The 20,499-nt window shown below is 45.4% G+C and overlaps 1 protein-coding gene across 1 annotated transcript in view; it reads right to left on the bottom strand.

Annotated features, from left to right (window-relative positions):
• FBXO10 (F-box protein 10) overlaps positions 1-20,499 on the bottom strand; it is a 286,312-nt gene that overhangs the window by 119,727 nt on the left and 146,086 nt on the right. The window contains exon 5 of the mRNA XM_029603080.1: positions 9,948-10,097. Coding sequence (XP_029458940.1) covers positions 9,948-10,097 — 150 coding nt within the window. The remainder of the gene's footprint in view (positions 1-9,947; positions 10,098-20,499) is intronic.

The following is a 20,499-nucleotide window of genomic DNA, read 5'->3' on the forward strand; positions in this document are numbered from 1 at the left end:
GTGCGGAGTATTAGCATATATTACGTAAGTAGCCTGTATTTGTGTACATGCTATTTTATAAACATTGGGTTTACGTGTTTATTTTTGGCTTCATGCACACATTTACTTGCACAAAAAAGGGGTGGTCAAGGAGCATTCCAGGGCAGAGTTAGGCATGGAAATTGTTATTTTATAAGAGATTTATGCAAATACATTAGACAATGTATTTGCACAGTTTTACACCTGCTAATTAACTAGCACAAATGATATCAGACTCATCTGTTATCTGCTATTTTTGGCTGGGAGGTCTGGGTGAACTGGGAGGAGTTCAGGGTGAATTCTAGGATGTTCTTGGTGAACAGGAGATGGACTGGGTGAACTGATGGAGGTATCGGCAAATTGGTTATTTCAAGCACACACACATTTAAAATTATGTATTAATCAGGATTTTATGTATACATCTTATATTTTTTTCACTCATAAAATATATGTGCATATGCTTATAAAATAGGTAAAGAAAGTATGTGCTTTCCTCACCCACTTTTGTTTTATTGTTTGAGGGGCGCTCCGCCGTTCTCCCCTTTCCACCGGCTCTGAATATCCCCTCAAAACATTTCTCACAGGCCTTGGTTGTGGAGCTTCATTCTGTACTCCTCTGCAGGCCTGGCTCATACTTGTTTTCGTTTGTTCATGGTTGCTTTGTTTTCTTATTTTTTGCTAAACTAAATTATTTCTTGCCGAAGTAAAACCCCTAAACACAAATAACAAAAGCTGGTTGTCTGCGTGTAAGAGAGGTTCTGAAACCTACTGTCCTGCAGCCACCTCTGCTGATGGGACTTTTATCTCATGAATCAGGGTGTCAGAGCTCCCATTTTTCGGAGGACACAAAGTTGGCAGTTTGGTTCGCATGTAAACATTTGCTGAGCTGTAATCAGAAAGTATCTCGTAATTGTCATACACTTTGCAAGGGATGCAATTTATCTGCTTGTTTACAATTCTGTGAGAGATGCTTTGTGGGAAAGCTGTCATGCTTTTGCATGCCCTGCGTTAGAAACCTTCTGTTTGCTTTATGACTGAGAAGCAGCTGACAGGGGAAATGATTGAAGTTTATAAAATCATGATTGTGGTGGACTGGGTAGATAAAGGATGGTTATTTACCCTTTCAAATAATACTACAAAAAGGGCACACTCCATAAAACTAAACCAGCAGATTCAAAACAAAGTTTTGAAAGTACTTTTTCACTCAGCGCACTTGGAGTGAGGACACTCACCCAAAGATGATATTTGTGCAATGTTCTCTCAATCGAGCTTGATGGACTCGCTACCTGGTAACATCAAGCTAGGTTGAGAGAACATTGCACAAATCTCATCTTTGGGTGAGTTTCCTCACTCCAAAGGTCATCAAATCTTCACACGAGAGCACTTTTCTGTTCGTACGTCTCACTTTGAATGTCAAAGTGGCCCCTAACCCCTAAACCTCACCTCAAGTTACTAGGAGGGCCTCCCCTAGAGATATAAATACCAATCTAGTATGAGGGCATTATGGCTAGGTTCTCTCTCTCTCTCTCTCTCTCTCTCTCACTCTCATGTCTCTGGGAGCTTCAAACACAAAATGGTACTCCCAACTCCTCCTCTTTTTCAGATTTGCATCACACCATACGATATAGTGCTATTAAAGGCATTTTCGCATGCAAAACTCCTTAGTGCATTTTGATAAATGAGGGGGAAAGTACTCATAAATTAAAGTCCATTATCCAAAGGTGTGAATTTACATCTGACTGATGGTACAGGTACAATTCTGGGTAGGCAGGTATCCTTTTACTAGATCTCTGGGTAGAACCCATGGTGATTTTAAATTGTACAAAGTCTCCCAGCGGCTGTGCGAGCATCCTGTAGAAGGGGTCCCCAACTTTACTGGAAAATCCTACCTTTGAGCATCTTCTTCTCAGACACCTGTCCCTGTCCTGTGGTTGTAGAGATCCAGATGGGGTCTCCTGCTCTTATTCTTCCTTCCTTAATGATTCTTTCATCCTTATTCTCTGATTTTTCAGGGGAACTTCTCTTGGGGAAAAGTTAGTGGGATCAGGCAAGTTCTCTGCTCCAAAATCCCAATGGGGAAGTTGTATCTAAAAACCTCCCCACTCTTCTTAAGTTCAAAAAATACTTTAAAGCTTAAACTGGATACATCTTCTGCCTTCACTGTCTCTCGCAGCAGGATCCATCACTGGTGCTTTCCCACCCAGGGTTTAGAGTGGGCTCACAGGTCTTTGGTTCCCTGATGAAAGCCCTTTTGCCCCTAAAGGGATCAGGCTTAAAAGTCTATCTCTCTGTAAATTATAAGGACTGTCTGGCATGGAGTGCACTGGGAGATGTCACTTCTAAAATAAACTTCTTTGGGTGAAGCTGAGAAGCCCCACCAGAGTGTGGAAAAAATACATCTTTACTCCTTGACTGCTTCCTCAAACTGAACCCCATGGTGTATTAACATGGCTGGGCTAAAGAGTGTTCAGGCTCCCAATCCAGACTCTCCAGGTGAGAAGGACTGAGGAGTATGGATGGCTTCTTACTAATGACAGGGACAGTGATATCTGATGGCCAGACGGGGTGAGTCTGCCACATATTCATTAGAGATACCCTGAAAATGTGACTGGTTGGAGGGGCCCCAAGGCTCGGTTTGACAGTACTGGATTGTACTGAAATGAAACCAAGCTGTCTGCATTCCTGTAATATACTTGTTTCAAGATACTTCATTATCCTTTTCTTTGGTTGATTTACCTATTGTCAAAATTAAATTGAAAGGTTTGCAGTTTCTATTTCTGGGAGAATTCTGGGCCAAAAAACATTAAAATTCTGTACAAAATTTTTTTTTTAATTCTGTAAAATTCTGCACTATTGTTAAAAATAACACAATTTTGCTAATTATCATCCTACATTTCAGTACAATCCAGTACAGTCATCTAAATTATAATACAAAAAACCAAAGAGCCTTCAAGTTGTTCTCACTTACTGGGAGATGCATCAAGCCAAGGCAGGGCTCTAACATGCAATATATACTGTTTTTCTTGTAATATCGCCAAGGGCGGATTCCGGGTAAAGATCAGCCCGGGGATTTTCCACCCAGGCCGGCCCAAGAGATACCCTGTGGTCTGCCAAGTGCGGCTCTGTCGTGGCTGCGCTCAGCAGACCACATGACCGGCCCACCGGGGGATGCCCGATCCCCCGATAGGCCAATCCGCCCTGAACATCGCCCTATCGCAGCGATATTGTGCAATATACATGATATTTAGCTTAACCTGGCCCAGATTCCCTCCCCTATTACAATAAGCTGCTTTGCATGGGATTTGCATGCAAGAATTTTGCAAATCCATGCAAAACAGCTCATGCATAGCAGTCTGATGTTAATAAATTAATGTTGCTGACTCAGAAAGTTGTCAGCCACGTTAATTTAACATCTATTTGAAAAACATTAATCTAATGCAGGAGCTTTGAAGCCCTAATGCTGGCCCCAAAGCTCCCACATTAGATTTAAAGGTCCACCCTAACCTCCAAAAAAAGGCCAAAACACTAAAGCCGTGTGCAGGGGTCAAGCATGATCCTCTCTTCACCCTGGGGCCGCCGCTTGAGATGGCCCTGACAACCAAATAACAAAATAATGAGCAAGTGGTCATGCGACAACAGGTCCCCCGCAACCCATCATGGCCAAAGGCACTCCTCAACCCCCCTTTCATCTAAAAAAAAAAAATAGCCAATATAATATCCCCCCCTGAAACCTCCACTCCCAAAATGAAAAAAAGACCTTGTTGGCCATAAAAAAGTATAAAAAATATTAAAAAAAAATATTTGAGTAGTGATGCCCTGCCCAAACAATCCCCCCCCCACCCCCCCCCCCCGGTTCTAAATTCCCTTTCTCGGTTCCAACTCCCCCAAAGGCATCGTCCCCCACTGGCCCCCCCCTTCAGTGGGCCCTCCACCACCTTCCACCCTTCTATGAAAGAAGCCCCTGGTAATCACCCTCCCATTTAAAGAAATCTCTGGAATCTGGTGGGCCCTGGAGGACCCCCTAGGCGCTGGGCCCTACCATATATTAGGGATTTCTGCTAAAGGTATGAGGGGTGTCTGGGGGTTGCAGAGTGGGCCACTAGACTTACCAGGGATTTCTTTCATAGAAAAGGGGGGTGGGAGTGGGTGGGGTCCACCAGACTGCAAGACAACCTCTACTACTGGGAAGGGTCCAGGGAAGTGGCTGAGGAGGATGGAGGAGGTTTGGAATGGGGGGGTTTAGAACCTGAGAGGGGGATTTTTGGGGAAAGGGGAGGAGTTCGGTAAGGAGGTGGAGCATCACTGTACGATTATTTTTAAATATTTTTTACACTGTACACTGTTTATAGCTGAGCCACCTCTACGGCTTGATGGGCATGGGTCTTCCAAGAGCCTTGGGGGGGGGGGGGGGGCATTTGCACACTGGGTAAGGGGCCAGGTTAAGGCCAGTGCAAGTTAGAAAATAGCAGGCCCTGTGCAAAGGGGGCTGCCATGGTGCAATTTTGCCCTTTCCCAGTAATATTTTTTAATCACAGGTTTTATCCGCAATAAAAAATATCTCAGGAAAACTACTGTGATATTGTACCAAGAAGGGGCCAATCATCATGGAAACCCCTCCCCCATGAAATTTTGCCTCTCCTGTGGTAAAATATCACAGCTTGATAAATGACCCCCAAAGTTTGTACCTGAGACAATGGAAGGTGAACTGACTTCCCCAAGGTCATAAGGAGTGTCAGTGAGAGAAGTTGTATTTGAACCATGACTTTCCTGGTTCTCAGCTCACTGCTCTAACCACTAGGCTGCTACTCCAGGCTTGTGGCAGAGTTCTTCTCCAGGGCATTGAAGGTTTTGGTGGGCCATGCATGGCAGCAGCAGAGTCTTTCCCCACTGAGTTCTGCTTGGGCTGTACCAAATGCCAGCACTAACGGGCCAATATAGTACAGTGCGCACCGACGGCGCGCACTGTTAACACTCTATTGAACGCGCGTTTTCGACGTGCTAGCATTACCCCTTATTCAGTAAGGGGCCGAAAACGCGCGTCCAACCCCCCGAACCTAATAGCGCCCGCAACATGCAAATGCATGTTGATGGCCCTATTAGGTATTCCCGCGCGATTCAGAAAACAAAATGTGCAGCCAAGCAGCACATTTTGCTTTCAGAAATTAGCGCCTACCCAAAGGTAGGCGCTAATTTCTTCGGGCACCGGGAAAGTGCACAGAAAAGCAGTAAAAACTGCTTTTCTGTGCACCCTCCGACTTAATATCATGGCGATATTAAGTCGGAGGTCCCGAAAGTTACCAAAAGTAAAAAAAAATAATAATAATTTGAAGTCGGACCGCGGCTCGAAAACCGGACGCTCAATTTTGCTGGCATCCGGTTTCCTAACCCGTGGCTGTCAGCGGGCTCGAGAACCGACGCCGGCAAAATTGAGCGTCGGCTGTCAAACCCGCTGACAGCTGCCACTCCGGTCCAAAAGGAGGCGCTAGGGATGCGCTAGTGTCCCTAGCGCCTCCTTTTGCCTGTTTTTACCGCCAAGCCTAATTTGCATAGTGAATCGCACGCACAGGAGAGCGGGCGTTTGCCCGCTCTCCTGCGGACTTTACTGTATCGGCCCGTAAGTTGGCAAACTAAACTGGCTTTTGTTCTGGCTGGCAGGGGGAGGGTACCTACTTCTTCAATGCTTCTTTTCCCAGTTCAGCAGAGTCCTCCTGACTCCTGCGCTGCTGCTCAAGCCATAATACCAGCCCAGGTCACTGACCCAGCACGCTCAAGGAGATAGTAATGAGCAGGAGATGGGTCTCTTTCAATACAAAGCAGATTCTGGAATGAGGGGTTATGAGATGAGTAGATTCAGGAGTAATCTAAGGAAGTATTTCTTTACAGAAAGTTTGGAGGATGCATGGAGCAACCTCCCAGTGGAGGTGGCAGAGATAAGGACAATATCTGAACTCAGGAAAGTATAGGATAATCACAGAGGATCTCTGAGGAAGTGGTAGGAATTATAGAGCTAAACAATTAGTGAGGGCAGGCAGATTAGATGGGCCATATGGCCTTTTTTTGCCATCATGTTTCTGTGTTTCATGCAAGCGTGACAGAGGAATGTTACTGGGGATTAAGGAGGAGATGAATCGCAAAAGGGTTCAGCATGGAGGAGGGTGAGAATGAAGGATGGGATATAGAACCATGGATTAGGGGAGAAGGAAGAGGATGCAGAGGAGGCATCATCAGGGGACCTGGAATATCGGGGGAAGGGAAGAGGAGACTAACAGGGGACTATGAGAAGGTGGGGGAGTAAGAGAGAGTAGAAGACATGGGATCAAGGAGCAGAGGTTGATAGGAGGCGGGAAAGAATTCAGGGTTAGGAAGAGAAGGAAGACAAGATGGTAAGGAAAACAAAGGCAAGGAAAGGGGTTTGCATGGGTCCAAAACAACTTGCAGCTCCAGAATGATGATCCAAAGGTCAAAGGCTGATCCTGTAATGGCAGGATGCCAGCAGACAGGCAGACAGCAGCACGCCGGCTGCTTTGCAGTACAAGGGAAGTGGTCTAGCTGCAGGCTGAGAACCCTCTTGCTGGGAAGTCTAGCCACCTCACATGTGCTTTCCTGTTCTGGCTTCTCCTCCAGTGTGCTCAGCCTGGCTCTTCTAAAGAGATAGGTGTCAGCTCTACCAGTCCCTCTTGCATGCTTGTGAAGCCCGCTCTTTATGCAAACTATCTAAGCTAACAGCTGCACAGGGCAGCTCCTCCTCTTTCTTCAGGCTCTTCACATTTCTGCGCTCCTGTGAGCCCATGCTCCATGGTAGCTCTTCCTGTTTTGGGCATTTGCAGAACCTGGCTCTTCAGAGGCTTCTCCTCTTCTGGCAGGCTCACAAGCGCGGCTCTGCACATTGCTGCGCTCCTGCGAGCCCGTGCTCTTCCTGGATGCTGCTGCAGCAGCCCTTGGCCTGGCACTTGCTGTGTCAGGGAGAACCCGCACAGTCGAAGATAAAGTCTGCATGGGGGTGGGAGGGGATTCTGTGCAAATTTCACATTGCGCAGTATTCCCCCCGGAGTTGATAGTTTCCTGTCTCTTCCTGTTTCCTTTTTGCATGTAACAGGACTATATTTGCTCTCCTCCTGTCAATCTGAACCTCCCCACCATTTGTATAGACAAATTGAAGAAAGTTGTTCCAGGAGTCTATCAAGCTCTCAGGGGCCGATGTAATGAGACGTGAGTAAAAATGCACCGAGTTTCAGTGCACATTTTCTTTATTCATGTGCTAAAAAAACTTTAACTCCCGATGCAGTAAGCTAATGGCATGCTAATGCATCAGGAGTTAAAAAAAAGTGTGCTAATCCGATAATGTGAACACAAAACTGTGCACTCAAAGCACAAATAAAAACAGTACTTATGCACCTAAATCTGGTTTTCTGCACACAAATCCTGTTTTCTGCGAATAAAACACAATTTATGCTCAAATTGTGTTTTCTGTGCATAAATCCAAGCACAGAACTCCAAAATCAGAAAAGCTAGGCTCAGCTCCATAGACTAACACTAGCCATAGGAACTTCACGCCGCCTCTGAATAGCGGTTAAATTTGGGCCGTTAAGAACATGTGTGCTAAGCCTATGTATCTCTGTGCATTGGGGAGGGTCGGTAATAGGCAATGTCATCATTAACATGGAATCTGAATGGAGGAGCGCTATTTTGTGCACATATGTAACTTGTGGTTGTACGCATAATTTGTGTGTGCAACACTCCTTTCTAAAGCAGGAGTAAAGTTCTGCACACAAAAACGTGCGTAAAGCTTCTCAACAGCAGGTGTGTACAGCCCAGCACACCTTATTACATCAGGCCCTCGGTGAATATAGTATTTCATTATGTTTCTTTTAAACCTCCCTTCTTCCATTTCCATATTATGATCCCTTGTCCTTGAGTTTCACTATTCACAGGCTGATCACACCATACACCGAATCTGTAATGCGAAGTTAATATCACACACAAAAGAATAGTTCTACGATCAAGGGCAGATGTATGCTCCTGGTAAATGAAAGTCTGCAATATTCAGGACTGGACCAGACAAGATCTATCATCAATACATTTTTAAATATTTCTGATTCATTCCTGAAAAGGAATACCGTATTTTCTGGCGTATAAGATGACTTTTTAACCCCTGAAAATCTTCTCGAAAGTCGGGGGTCGTCTTATACACCGGGTATCGTCTTATAGGGCAGCTCTTCTCACCTGTGTGTCGCGTGCTCCCGGTCTCTCCCGCTGCTCTTCCTTCCCTGCTGCCGTTGCCGCTGGGCTATCAGCACGTTCAAGCCCAGCGGGAACGGCAGCGGTGAAAAAAAAAAAAAAAAGCTGTGGCATCCGCGGCTGGCCTTTTCTTCTTCCCGCGCCTGCATTCCCCCCCCCCCCCCCGGACCCGGAACAGGAAATGATACGCGGTGCGCGGGAAGAAGAAAGGCCGTGCCGCGTGATAAAGTAGCAGCGGCCGCTGCAGCATCGGCCCCCGAGCAATTGAAGCAGCCGGTAATCGAGAAAGGAGACAGCAGCAGGAGCCTCCCGCGGCCGATGGGATTCTTCTTTCTTGGCCTGCGGGGGCTGGAGGAGGAGGCTGCTGCAGCTATTATTTGTGCTTGGGGGGCGGGGGAGGGGAGAGGAAGTGAATGAGAGAGAGAGAAGCAGCCAGCCAGCCTGTGTGTAAGTGAGAGAATGTATTTGATTGAGAGCATGTCTGTGATTGAGAGAAACTGGTTAGAGAGCTCATGTGTGTGTATATGTGAGAGACAATGAAAGTGACTGCTCAGAGAGATGACTGATGTGTATGTGAGTGTGAGAGAGAGAGAGAGAAAAAGCATGGAAGTGAGAAATCTGGGTATGTGAGAAAGCATGGGAGTAAGAAGCCTGATTATGTGAGAGAGAGCAAGGGAGTGGGTGGGCTGTGTGTATGTGTGAATGCATGAGAGAGAGACTGGTTGGTAAGGTGACGGTGTGTGAGAGAAAGAGACTGGTGTGTGTGAATGTGAGAGAAAGAATGTGATTCAGGGAATGAGAAGCCTGTGCACGTGGAGAGTAAGCATGGAAATGAGAGAGAGACTGGTGTGTGTGTGTGTGTGTGTGTGTGTGTGTGAGACAGAGAAAGTGATTATGAGAGTGAGAAGCCTGTATATGTACAGTAAGCAGAACACGGGAGTGGGAAGCCTGTGTGTGTGTATGGCATGAGAGAAACTGTTCAGGAAGGTGTCTGGTGTGTGTGTCAAAGACTGGGAAATGAATGGTGTGTGAGAGACAGAAACTGGTCATGGGGACATGACTGGTATGGTGTGTGTGTGAGAGACATGGGCACTAAGGAAGAGGACCATGAGTATAGAGCTTAGCCACCACTGCTGCTTCTGGTGTGTGCTACGGCCTGCATGGAAGAGGAATAGGAGAGCTGCTGGAGGGGGTAAGGAAAGGTGGCTTTTTAAGTTTATTTTTCTTGATTGACTGCCATTTTAATTATTTAATATTATGTGATGTGTCTGCTTTTTTGAAATATTTTATTGGTGTTTGGAGAATGTTTAATAGTTTTTATGAGTTTTTAATTGTTGGATGTTATTCTGCTCATAGCTGTTTTGAAACATTTATTCTGCTTATTAGTATAGTTTTACAATTATTTCTGTGTGGGGATCTATAGCTGCTTGCTAGTTCTGTTTTCCTAATAAGAGATGTATTGGTTTTTAGGGCCTGATTTAATATTTGTAGTGTTGCCTTTTCATAGATAGGGTTGCTCCTGTTTGAGTGTAAAATTATTTTTATTCTTAAAAATATGTATAAAAAAGGGGGGGTCGTCTTATACGCCTAGTCGTCTTATACGCTGGAAAATACGGTACTTCCTGCCTGACTGTTCTGAACTAGAGGACAACGCTAAAGAAATATATCCAAGGAAATCAAATAAAAATTACCAGTATGAGAGGGTTAGCTCCTTTCCGAATATCCAATCCCGCCTCTGTGTTAGAATGGATGTTATTGTCTGCAATCAATCCTCCTGCTGCCAGACGCAAAAATATTCCTGATGTTTTGCAGTGATGAATTTCATTCTTTAGCATTATGATCTGCAGAGGAAGACGAGAATATTCCAGCGATCATCAAATATAAAATATTTACATGCACATAAAATCAGGCACAGGAGAGGCTACAATTTACATCGCAGAAAGTGTATGGTGGAATGATTATGTCATAGGTCAAAATTCTGTTGTAAAGATTTCATTTGACTGCTGCGGTATCACTAGCCAAAAGCAGCAGAGCGCATTTCCCAGCAACATCGAACATCAAGAGGTAACCCTCAGGCCTAGAGGCACTAAGCCGCGATGTTACTTCATTGGAGGGTTCCCATTATCGCAGGAGTGTGTCGTCACAATAGAGAACCCCTCCCCCCCAAAAAATATTGCATCTTTATGGTGTATTTCTCTATCTCACAGTAAAACACCAGGACAAAGACAATGCGGCTAGCGGCCCTTTAGGTGCGATGGGGGCCCCAACCTCAAGGGACTGTCATTGTCTTCAAGGGCTGACTGCAGAAAGAATGCCCCAGAAAAGAAGAATTGAGTGGGGGTCAAGGCTGACCCCTGACTCAATCCAGGGCTGCCACTTGAGGCGGCCCCGACATCCAAAAAAAATAAAAATAAACATGCATATACGACAACGGGGCCCCCAACCCTGTCCTCAAGAAATAGTGTCCCCTCCCAAACCTGACCTCAATAGTGTCCCTTACCTCACCTTTCCAAAGACATAAAGCCTAACACTGGGCCCCACCTCCCCCACACCAACAGTAATCCAAAATTGTCAGGGTTATAGTGGCCCCTTTCCTTCCCACCAAATATCTGAAAAAAACAGTGGTAGACCCACATCCCCAAGCCTAAAAAATGCAAAGATGATCCCTGGGCCAGGTGATCTGACCTTGTCCCAGTCATGTGACTGGGGCAAGGTCTGGGGATTGGGTCTAAGCCGACCAGGCCCGGTGCTACGGAGCGCCCCAGGCCCCATCATTGGATCATTTTTGCATTTTGGAGGTTTGGTGGTGCGAGAAGTGGGTTGGAGGAGGGGTTCCACTAAATACCAATGTTTTTTTTCTGATATTTTGGGGAAGAAGATAGGGGGAAGGAAGAGGGGCATTATATCCCCAACACTTTTGGATTACTATTGTGGTGGGAAGCCAGTGCAGGCTTAATGTCTATGGAAAGGGAGGGGGGGTTGGTGACACTATTTATTGAGGACAGGGTTTGGGGGCCATTGCCGTGCATGCATATTTATTTTTTATTTTTTTGCTTTTAGATGTCGGGGCCTCCTCAAGTGGCAGCCCCAGGTTGAGTCATGGGTCAGCCTTGACCCCTGCTCAACTTCTTTTTTGCTGGGCAATTTTACATTTTGCATGGCCCTTTAAATCTAAAACGAGAGCTTTGGGACCCACTTTAGGGTCCCAGGATTCCTATGTTAGATTTAATGAAACCCAGTGAAATGGTGTTAATTTATCGCACATGACCACTTTCTCAGTCAGCTGCGATAAATTATTAACATAGAATTGACTAGCAATGTGCTGCTTCACATGGATTTGCATTAATTATGCATACAAATCTCATGCAAAGCAGCTTATTGTAAAAGGGGAGGGAATCTGGGCAGGGCCATGCATAATATTGCGTATATTGCGTGATATCATCATGATAAGCGTGGGAGTAGATTGCTTGTTGCGGTGGTTACTACCCCAAACCAATTAAGCCTGATACTTCACTTTCAATGCATATCCAACGTAAATCTCTGCTTCAATGGCAGGGGGAATGAAGAAAAGAGGATTTACATTCAGACACAACCAACAAGGACTGAATTGCACAGTCTGTGTAAACAAATAAGCGTGGGAGTAGCTTGCTTGTTGCGGCGGTTACTACCCCTAACAAGTTAAGCCTGATACTTCACTTTGAATGCATATCCAGCGCAGCTCACTGCTTCAACGGCAGGGGGAATGAAGAAATAGGATTTACATCCAGCCAACATCTAACAAGGCATGGATCTGAGCAGTATGAGTATACAAACATTGTGGTAACTTGCTCGATACGACGGTTATCACCCTCAAACATTAAGCCTTATAGTTCACTTTGATACAGCTCCAATACTGCTCTCTGCATCAATGGCGGGGGTGGAAGGAAATCAGAATAAAAAAGCTACCAATAAGGGCTCTGAACTCAGCAGTCAGAGTAACAGATAAGTATGAGAAAATAAGTGTGAAAGCTTGCTGGGCAGACTGGATGGGCCTATTGGTCTTCTTCTGCCGTCATTTCTGTTTCTATGTTTCTATATGATAATGCTCTAATGCATGATAAAAAGCATATATCGTGCTATTTACCCTGTTTAACACACATTAGAGCCCTGTCACAGCTTGATGCATCTCCCAGTCAGTCAGGTAACGGGGAAAGCTGTAGAAGGCAACAGCAAAATTTAAAACTTCAACACTAGAAATTAATTCAATATTTTATTTCTTCTAAATTAGAAATTAATGGACATGACCACTAATGAGTGCAAAAAATGCTGCTTAAGTCACATACTGTATGGTTTCCCTAAAAGAGAAGACACTTGTTTGTTTATAGCTATGTGCTACCCAACATTGGTATGGCAAAGCCATGAGATAAAAAATTTCTCATTCTTAGCCATGCCATTAGCAGGCTGTCTAAACTAAACAACCCGGTGTACTGTAAAAAACATGCACTTTGGAAACTACAATTTAGAAAGAGAAACAGAAACTACAATTTACAAAATCACTGAGTAGATGCCAGGTTATGTTTTCTCTAAGTTTTCATCTTCAGAGAGAAATTATGAGAATGTAGCTTCCACCATTTTGCTCAGTACCGATATCAGGCTCACCAGTCTACAGTTTCCTGGATTATCCCTGGAGCCCTGTTTAAAAATTGGCATCACATTGGCCATTCTCTAGTCTTCAGGTCTTGTGCCTGTATTAAATGATAGGTTATAGATTACTAGTAACTGGTTTGCAATTTAATTTTTGAGTTCTTTTAGGACACTGGGATGGATGCAATCTAGTCTTAGTGATTTGTTACTCTTTATTTTGTCAATTTTCCCTATTACATTTTCCCTTTTCACAGTAATTTGTATCTTCCATTCTATGCATTAAACAATTTTGAACGAAGACCAAATGACTACCAGTATGGTGAAGTAAATGAGGCATTTAATACATTTTTTCTGGGCTTCCATGATGGCATTTTTAAACAATGCTCATGCCTCATGCAAACTTTAATCTTTGCAACTGCTCCTTTTAGATTCTTCTAACTAATTTCCTCATTCTAGTATAGTCTCCCTTTTCAAAGTTATATGTCACTGCAGTAGTTTTACTAGATATCCTCCCTCCAGTGATTATGTCAAAGTTGTTTGCATTATGATTGCTGTTGCTTAACAGCTCCACCACAGTAACTGCTTGCACCAGCTCATGTGTTCCACTAAGAACTAGATCTAAAATAGCTGCTCCTCTCATCAGTTCTAGCACCAGCTGCTCCATGAAACAGTCATTTATGACATTTAAAAACTTAATCTCTCTAACATGCCAAGATGAGACATGCAATCACCACTGGGATATTTAATTTTTCCATCATTATTGTATTGTCAAATTTATTTGCCTTTCTAATTTCAGATAGCATTTCACTGACTGTTTCTTCACCCTGGCCAGGTGGATGACAGTATACACGCACTGCTATACTCTTATCTGTCACACATGGAATTTCTATCCATATGGACTCCATAGTGCATTTTGTTTCCTGCAAGATTTTATCATGTTTGTCTCTAAGCCATCCTTTACATATACTGCCATCCTACCACCAATTCGATCTACCTCATCATGTCAATATAATTTATACCCTGGTATTACAGTGTCCCATTGGTTATCCTCCTTCCACCACATCTCTGAAATGCCTATAATGTTTATATACTCATATAATGCCATACATTCAGGGCCGGCGGAACCACTAGGCAAGCTAGGCCTGTGCCTAGGGCGCCGAGACTTAGAGGGCGCCGCGGCAGGCAGCAGAATTTTGAAAGGGCAAAAAGTGCGCTTTCAAAATTCTGCCAGCCTTCGGCTCGCCTAGATGGAGACCAAGCTCCGAGATTTAGGGGGCACCGCGGCAGGCAACCAGCTCCCAACACGCCCTGCTTCCCCCCTGAGTGCCACCCTCCCGACACCCCCCTAGTGGTCCAGCGGAGGTCCCGGGAGCGATCTGCCGCTCCCGGGGCCTCGGCTGCCACTAAGCAAAATGGCGCCGGTTTCCTTCAGCCCCTATCATGTGACAGGGGTCAACCAATGGCACCAGTAGCCCCTGTCACATGGTAGGGGCAGAAGGCCTAGCATCGCCATTTTGCTTAGTGGCAGCCGAGGCCCCTGGAGCGGCAGGTCGCTCCCGGGACCTCCGCTGGACCACTAGGGGGGTGTCGGGAGGGTAGCACTGGCGGGGAGGCAGGGCGAGTCGGGAGCTGGCTGCCTGCCTGCCGCGGCGCCCCTTGAGTCTCGGCGCCGATCTTCTTTCTGTGAGTGTGTGTGTGTATGTGAGAAAGGAATCTGCCAGTTTAAAAAAATGAAATATGGTAATACATATACCTGAACTTTTGAAAAGTTGGATGAAAGATAAAATTACTAAATTTTAAGCATCCCTCTTCTGGAAAATAAAATTTAACTTAAAGTGGATAGAGACAAATACTAAAGCAAAAAAAATTAAAGTTTTTAAAATGTTCATCTCAGCAAAATCACAAATTTAAGATACTGATGCCAAGTTGTGTTTTTTTTTGTTTTTTTTTGAAGCATAATTTAAGCATGAAGACTAGAATAGAATCTGAAATGGTTTTGCTTTTTTTTTTTTTTTTTTAAGCCTTTAGAAAATGTATATTTTTAAATGACTAAGACTGGAATCTTCCCATTTAAAAGGGAAGTTGACTAAGGATGTCTTTCTGTTCCATATCTCCCACATGAATAATCATACGACTGATAGTTTGAAGAAAGACACTTGCTTTATTGCCTGGAAGCGTAAAACAAGAGAAGCTGTACTGTGTGGGTGGCTGTCCCTTGGGAGGACAGAACCTGAAGAAAGGGTGTCATTTCGCCTTTTGATAGGAATGTGGTTTTCTTATTTAACGGTTGAGAGCATCACTTTCACTTTTAGTAAAAGTGAAAAATGCTGCAAGTCTGAAAGCAAGGTGCTTCTGTGAGAGTGTAATATGTATGTGAGGCAGGGAGGGTGCTTGTGTGTGTCAATGTGTGTGCGCAAGAGAGATGGAGCATGTTTTTGGCTGGCTTGTGGCTGTGAGAGAGGGCATGTGTGTGATTGAGCCTGTTTGTAAGTGAGATAGAACATGTGTGTTTGAGAGCTTGTGTGTAAGTGAAATAGAGCATGTGTGTGATTGAAAGCCTGTGTGTAAGTAAGAGAGAGCGAGAGCATGTGTGATTGAGAGAGACTGGCCAGAGAGGTGACGTGTGTATGTGTGAGAACGGCTGATCAGGGAGATGACTGGTGTGTGTGTGAGAGAGAGAGAGACTGGTTGGGGAGAGATTGGTGTGTGAGAGACAGAAACTGGTCCTGAGGGTGTGACTGCTATGTGTGTGAGAGAGAGAAGAGACTGGTTGTGGTCCCTAAGGAAGAGGACTGTGAGGACAGCTTCAGCAGCTACTGCTGCTTCTGGTATGGCCTGCAAGGGAAAGGAGTAGGAGAACTGCTGGAGAGGGTAAGTAAAGGTGGCTTTTTAAGTTCATTTTTCTTGATTGACTATCATTTCAATTATTGGGTAGTATGTGATGTGTCTGCTGTTTGAAATATTTTATTGGTGTTTTGTAAAGCTTTCAAAATTTGCATGAGTCTTTAATTATTGGATATTCTATTCATCAGCTGTTTTGAAATTATTTTATTTGTATGATTTTATAATTATGATTAATGATTTATATATCTTTATTTTATTGATTTGTTTCACGAGGAATGGTGAAATTTTTGTTTTTCCATTGTTACACTGTATAGAGTCTGGCGTGATGCGTTTTACAGTTCAGTTTTTGTCTGCACGTTTCTATTTATACTTTATGTGGCTTTATTCTGTATTTGGTGAGGGTTTGTGTTCTGCATGCAAAGACTGAGATGAAGCATTCTTTTAGCATGTGGTTTCTCTGTAGGGATCTGTAGTAACTTAGCCTGTTCTGTTTTCCTGATAGGAGGTGTATTGGTATTTTAGATTCTGGTGTAATATTTTTGGTATTCTTTTTCATAGGTAGGGTTGTTATTCTTTGAGTGTTGGCAGATAGTACTGTGTTGATACGGGAGGACCATGCCGAAATATATCATAATAGGTATGATGCCATATGAATTCCAAGATGCAAAGTTTTCTTGTTGGCATCACAACAGTGCATGAAATTATCACAACAACTTGTATATTAATTTTACCTCAGAATGTCATTGTTCATTTATTTATTTATTTATTTATTTATTTATAGTTTTTATATACCGGGAGTTCCTGTATACAATACATATCACTCTGGTTCACAATTAACAGAAGAACTACTGCCGGGGGGCAGTTTACATGGAACAAATCTTGGAACAAGTAAGAACACTTTATCTAAATAAATAGGAAAAAACAAAACTAAGCTCAACTTTAAGTAAATAAATAAGGCAATTGATAGTCTTGATTAAATAAGGCAGAGAACCATACATTAAAACCAAGGACAGGGTTGTTAAATCTTCTAGTTCTTAGCTCTCAGGGAATGCTTGCAGGAAGAGCCAAGTCTTGAGTTTCGCCTTAAAGGTAGTATGGCATGGCTCAAGGCGGAGGTCTGGTGGTAGAGAATTCCAGAGAGACGGGCCCGCAGTTGATAGAGCGCGTTTTCTCAGGGAGGATTTTGCAGGCTGGGTAATCAATCTGTTTTGGTATGCTCTTCTAGTCGGCTTATCCGAAGTATGAATTTGTAGCTTGAAGGTTAAGTTGAGTGGGGATATGTTATGTAGGGCCTTATGAATCATCATGCTGCTTTTGAACTGTATCCTGTATTTAATGGGAAGCCAGTGGAGGTGCTGGAGGATTGGGGTGATGTGGTCTTTTTTTTTTGCGTTGGTGAGAATTCTTGCTGTGGCATTTAGGACTAGGGATGTGAATCGTTTTAGGACGATTAAAATTATCGTCCGATAATTTTAATATCGTCTTAAACCGTTATGGAACACAATACAATAGAGATTCTAACGATTTATCGTTATAAATCGTTAGAATCGTGAGCCGGCACACTAAAACCCCCTAAAACCCACCCCCGACCCTTTAAATTAAATCCCCCACCCTCCCGAACCCCCCCCAAATGAGTTAAATAACCTGCGGGTCCAGCGGCGGTCCGGAACGGCAGCGGTCCGGAACGGGCTCCTGCTCCTGAATCTTGTTGTCTTCAGCCGGCGCCATTTTCCAAAATGGCGCCGAAAAATGGCGGCGGCCATAGACGAACACGATTGGACGGCAGGAGGTCCTTCCGGACCCCCGCTGGACTTTTGGCAAGTCTCGTGGGGGTCAGGAGGCCCCCCACAAGCTGGCCAAAAGTTCCTGGAGGTCCAGCGGGGGTCAGGGAGCGATTTCCCGCCGCGAATCGTTTTCGTACGGAAAATGGCGCCGGCCATACGCGTATGGCCGGCGCCATTTTCCGTACGGAAAATGGCGCCGGCAGGAGATCGACTGCAGGAGGTCGTTCAGCGAGGCGCCGGAACCCTCGCTGAACGACCTCCTGCAGTCGATCTCCTGCCGGCGCCATTTTAGTATTGCCCCCACCGTGATGCTGGAGGCGTCCACCTCCACAATGAAGGAGCATGGTGGATCCATGTGGTATAAGCAAGTGTCCAGCAAAAAAGCCTGTTTTAGATCCTCAAAAGCTTGACAGGCTGCTTCAGGCCAAATTTTAGCATCAACCCTCTTTCTAGTCAAAGCGGTAAGGGGTGCCACTAAGGGTGTAATGAGGAGTGAACTGTCTGTAGAAATTTGCGAACCCAAGGAAGTGTTGTAACGCTTTCACCCCTACTGGACGGGGCCAGTCCTTAATAGCAGACACCTTTTCTGGGTCCATGTGAAACCCGGTAGACGAGACAATGTATCCCAAGAAAGGAAGCAACTCTTGTTCGAACATGCACTTCTCCAGTTTCGCATACAGCTGGTTGTCTTTTAGGACTTGTAGTACTTGCTTAACGTGTTGACGATGGGACTTCAGATCCCGAGAATAAATCAAAACATCATCTAAATACACTATGACGTAAGAGTGTAGCATTTCGCGCAACACCTCATTCATGAGATTTTAGAAGACTGCCGGAGCGTTACATAGGCGAAATGGCATTACCAAATACTTGTAATGCCCGTCCCTCGTATTGAAGGCAGTCTTCCATTCGTCTCCGGGGCGGATCTGGACTAGATTGTAGGCCCCTCGAAGGTCGAGTTTGGTAAAGATCTTGGCCCCTTGTAATCTGTCCAGAAGTTCAGGGATTAATGGAAGAGGGTACCAATCTTGCTTGGTAATGGCATTGAGACTCCTGTAATCAATACATGATCTGAGCGTGCCGTCCTTCTTCCCCACAAAGAAAAACCCTGCTCTAGCTGGTGATCAAGAGGATCTGATGAATCCTTTGGCGAGATTCTCAGAAATATACTCTGACATAGCGCGTGTTTCTGGCAGGAATAGAGGATACACTCTCCCACGCGGCGGCGTGGTTCCTGGTAACAAGTCAATTGCGCAATCAAAGGGGCAGTGCTGTGGCAAAATCTCCGCTTTCCTTTTGGAGAACACCTCCACAAATTCAGTGTAAGGTATAGGAGGCATGACGGAAGTACTCAGCAAGGGCACGACCGGTGGGCACGGAACCTTGAGACAGTTGGAGAAACAAAAGGAGCTCCATTGAGCTATTTGTAACGAGTCCCAATGGATTATTGGAGAATGTTGTTGTAGCCACGGTAATCCCAGTACGACCGGGTGAACCGCTTTCTCCAGAATCAGAAAGGATATCTCCTCTGAATGCAGCGCTCCGGTCCGGAGAGTAAGAGGAGCCGTGGAGTCAGAAATACTTCCCGGAAGCACTGTACCCCGGATAGAGGTAATCCTTAGAGGAGGAGTCAGAGGGCGAGTAGGTAATTGGAGTTGGTGTACCAAATCGAACAGAATAAAGTTCCCACCTGCTCCGGAATCAATAAAGGCGAAGGTGTTAAAAGAACCTAGGAGTAGCTCCTCAGCCTAGGAGTAGCTCCTCAGAATTGCCTAGGCCTTGCCGTTTTCCGGACGCTCCTTGCATTGGGCAAGAAAGTGGCCTTTGCTGCCACAGTATAAACATACACCTAATGCCCGATGTCTTCGCCTTTCCTCTTCAGTTAAGGGTGTATGACTCAACTGCAATGGTTCCTCTGTCGATGAGTCAAGCTGCGGCGTCCCTTGTCTTGACGATGTCGTCAAAGGCCTTGAGAAAGTAGGTGCCAATGATGTGGGACGACGTGGCGGTCGTCCCTCCCTCGCTCTTTGCTGGAGTCGACGGTCAATTCGGCCAGCTAAATCAATTACTTCGTTGAGGTCGTCTGGAATGTCTCTGGCTGCCAACTCGTCCTTGATGCGAGGTGACAGGCCCTCCAGGAAAACTCCCCGCAGGCTGTCATCGCGCCACCCCACTTCCATAGTGAGGGTGCGAAACTCCATAGCGTAGTCTGCCAGGGACCGAGGTCCCTGTCTCAGCAGCAATAGCTCTGACGTAGCTGTAGGCAAGCATGTGGGTTCGTCGAATGCTTGTTTGAAGTTGAGGACAAACTGCTGTAGATTATTGAGTAGAGGATCTTGACGCTCCCTCATCGGCGAGGCCCAACTCAACGTCTTCCCCTTCAGTAATGACAAGATATAGGCTACTTTCACAGAATCTGAGGGAAACTGGCCAGGAAGCAGCGAGAACCTTATGTAGCACTGGTTCAAGAATCCTCGGCAGCCCTTGGCATCTCCTGAGTAGCGTGAGGGGGCAAGCAGCTGAGTGGGAGCAGTTATGCTCACAGTAGGAGCCGAAGGTGGCGCCAACGGTGGTTCCGGTGGTGTGGCATCCAGACGATTCGCCAGTCATTCGATGGTGGCGGCCAGGACGTCGAGGCAGTATTGCTGCTGCTGAAAACGTTGGGCCATTCCAGGAATGGCTTGCAGTCCGGAGATGTCCACTGGGTCCATGGCCTTGCAAACTGTTGCGGACGGAAAGGTGGACCCTTGGGCCGGCCTGGTGGAGCGTGACGGATGGGTAGGAGAACTCCGCGGAGAAGGAACAGGCTGAGAGGTGGTAACATGACTGGCGCAAAGGTAGTATCTTCACCTTGGAAGCCCGAGGTCCCCCCGGGAGGAGCCCGTGAGGACCCGGACCGCTGGGACTTAGGCGGATATGCTTGAGAGATGGAGATCGGCGTCGGGACGGTCCAAAGGCAAGGCAGGTGGCAAACAGGAAGTGCAGAAGAACG

The sequence above is a fragment of the Rhinatrema bivittatum genome, chromosome 1, assembly GCF_901001135.1.
Source record: "Rhinatrema bivittatum chromosome 1, aRhiBiv1.1, whole genome shotgun sequence".
Taxonomy (NCBI): Eukaryota; Metazoa; Chordata; class Amphibia; order Gymnophiona; family Rhinatrematidae; genus Rhinatrema; species Rhinatrema bivittatum.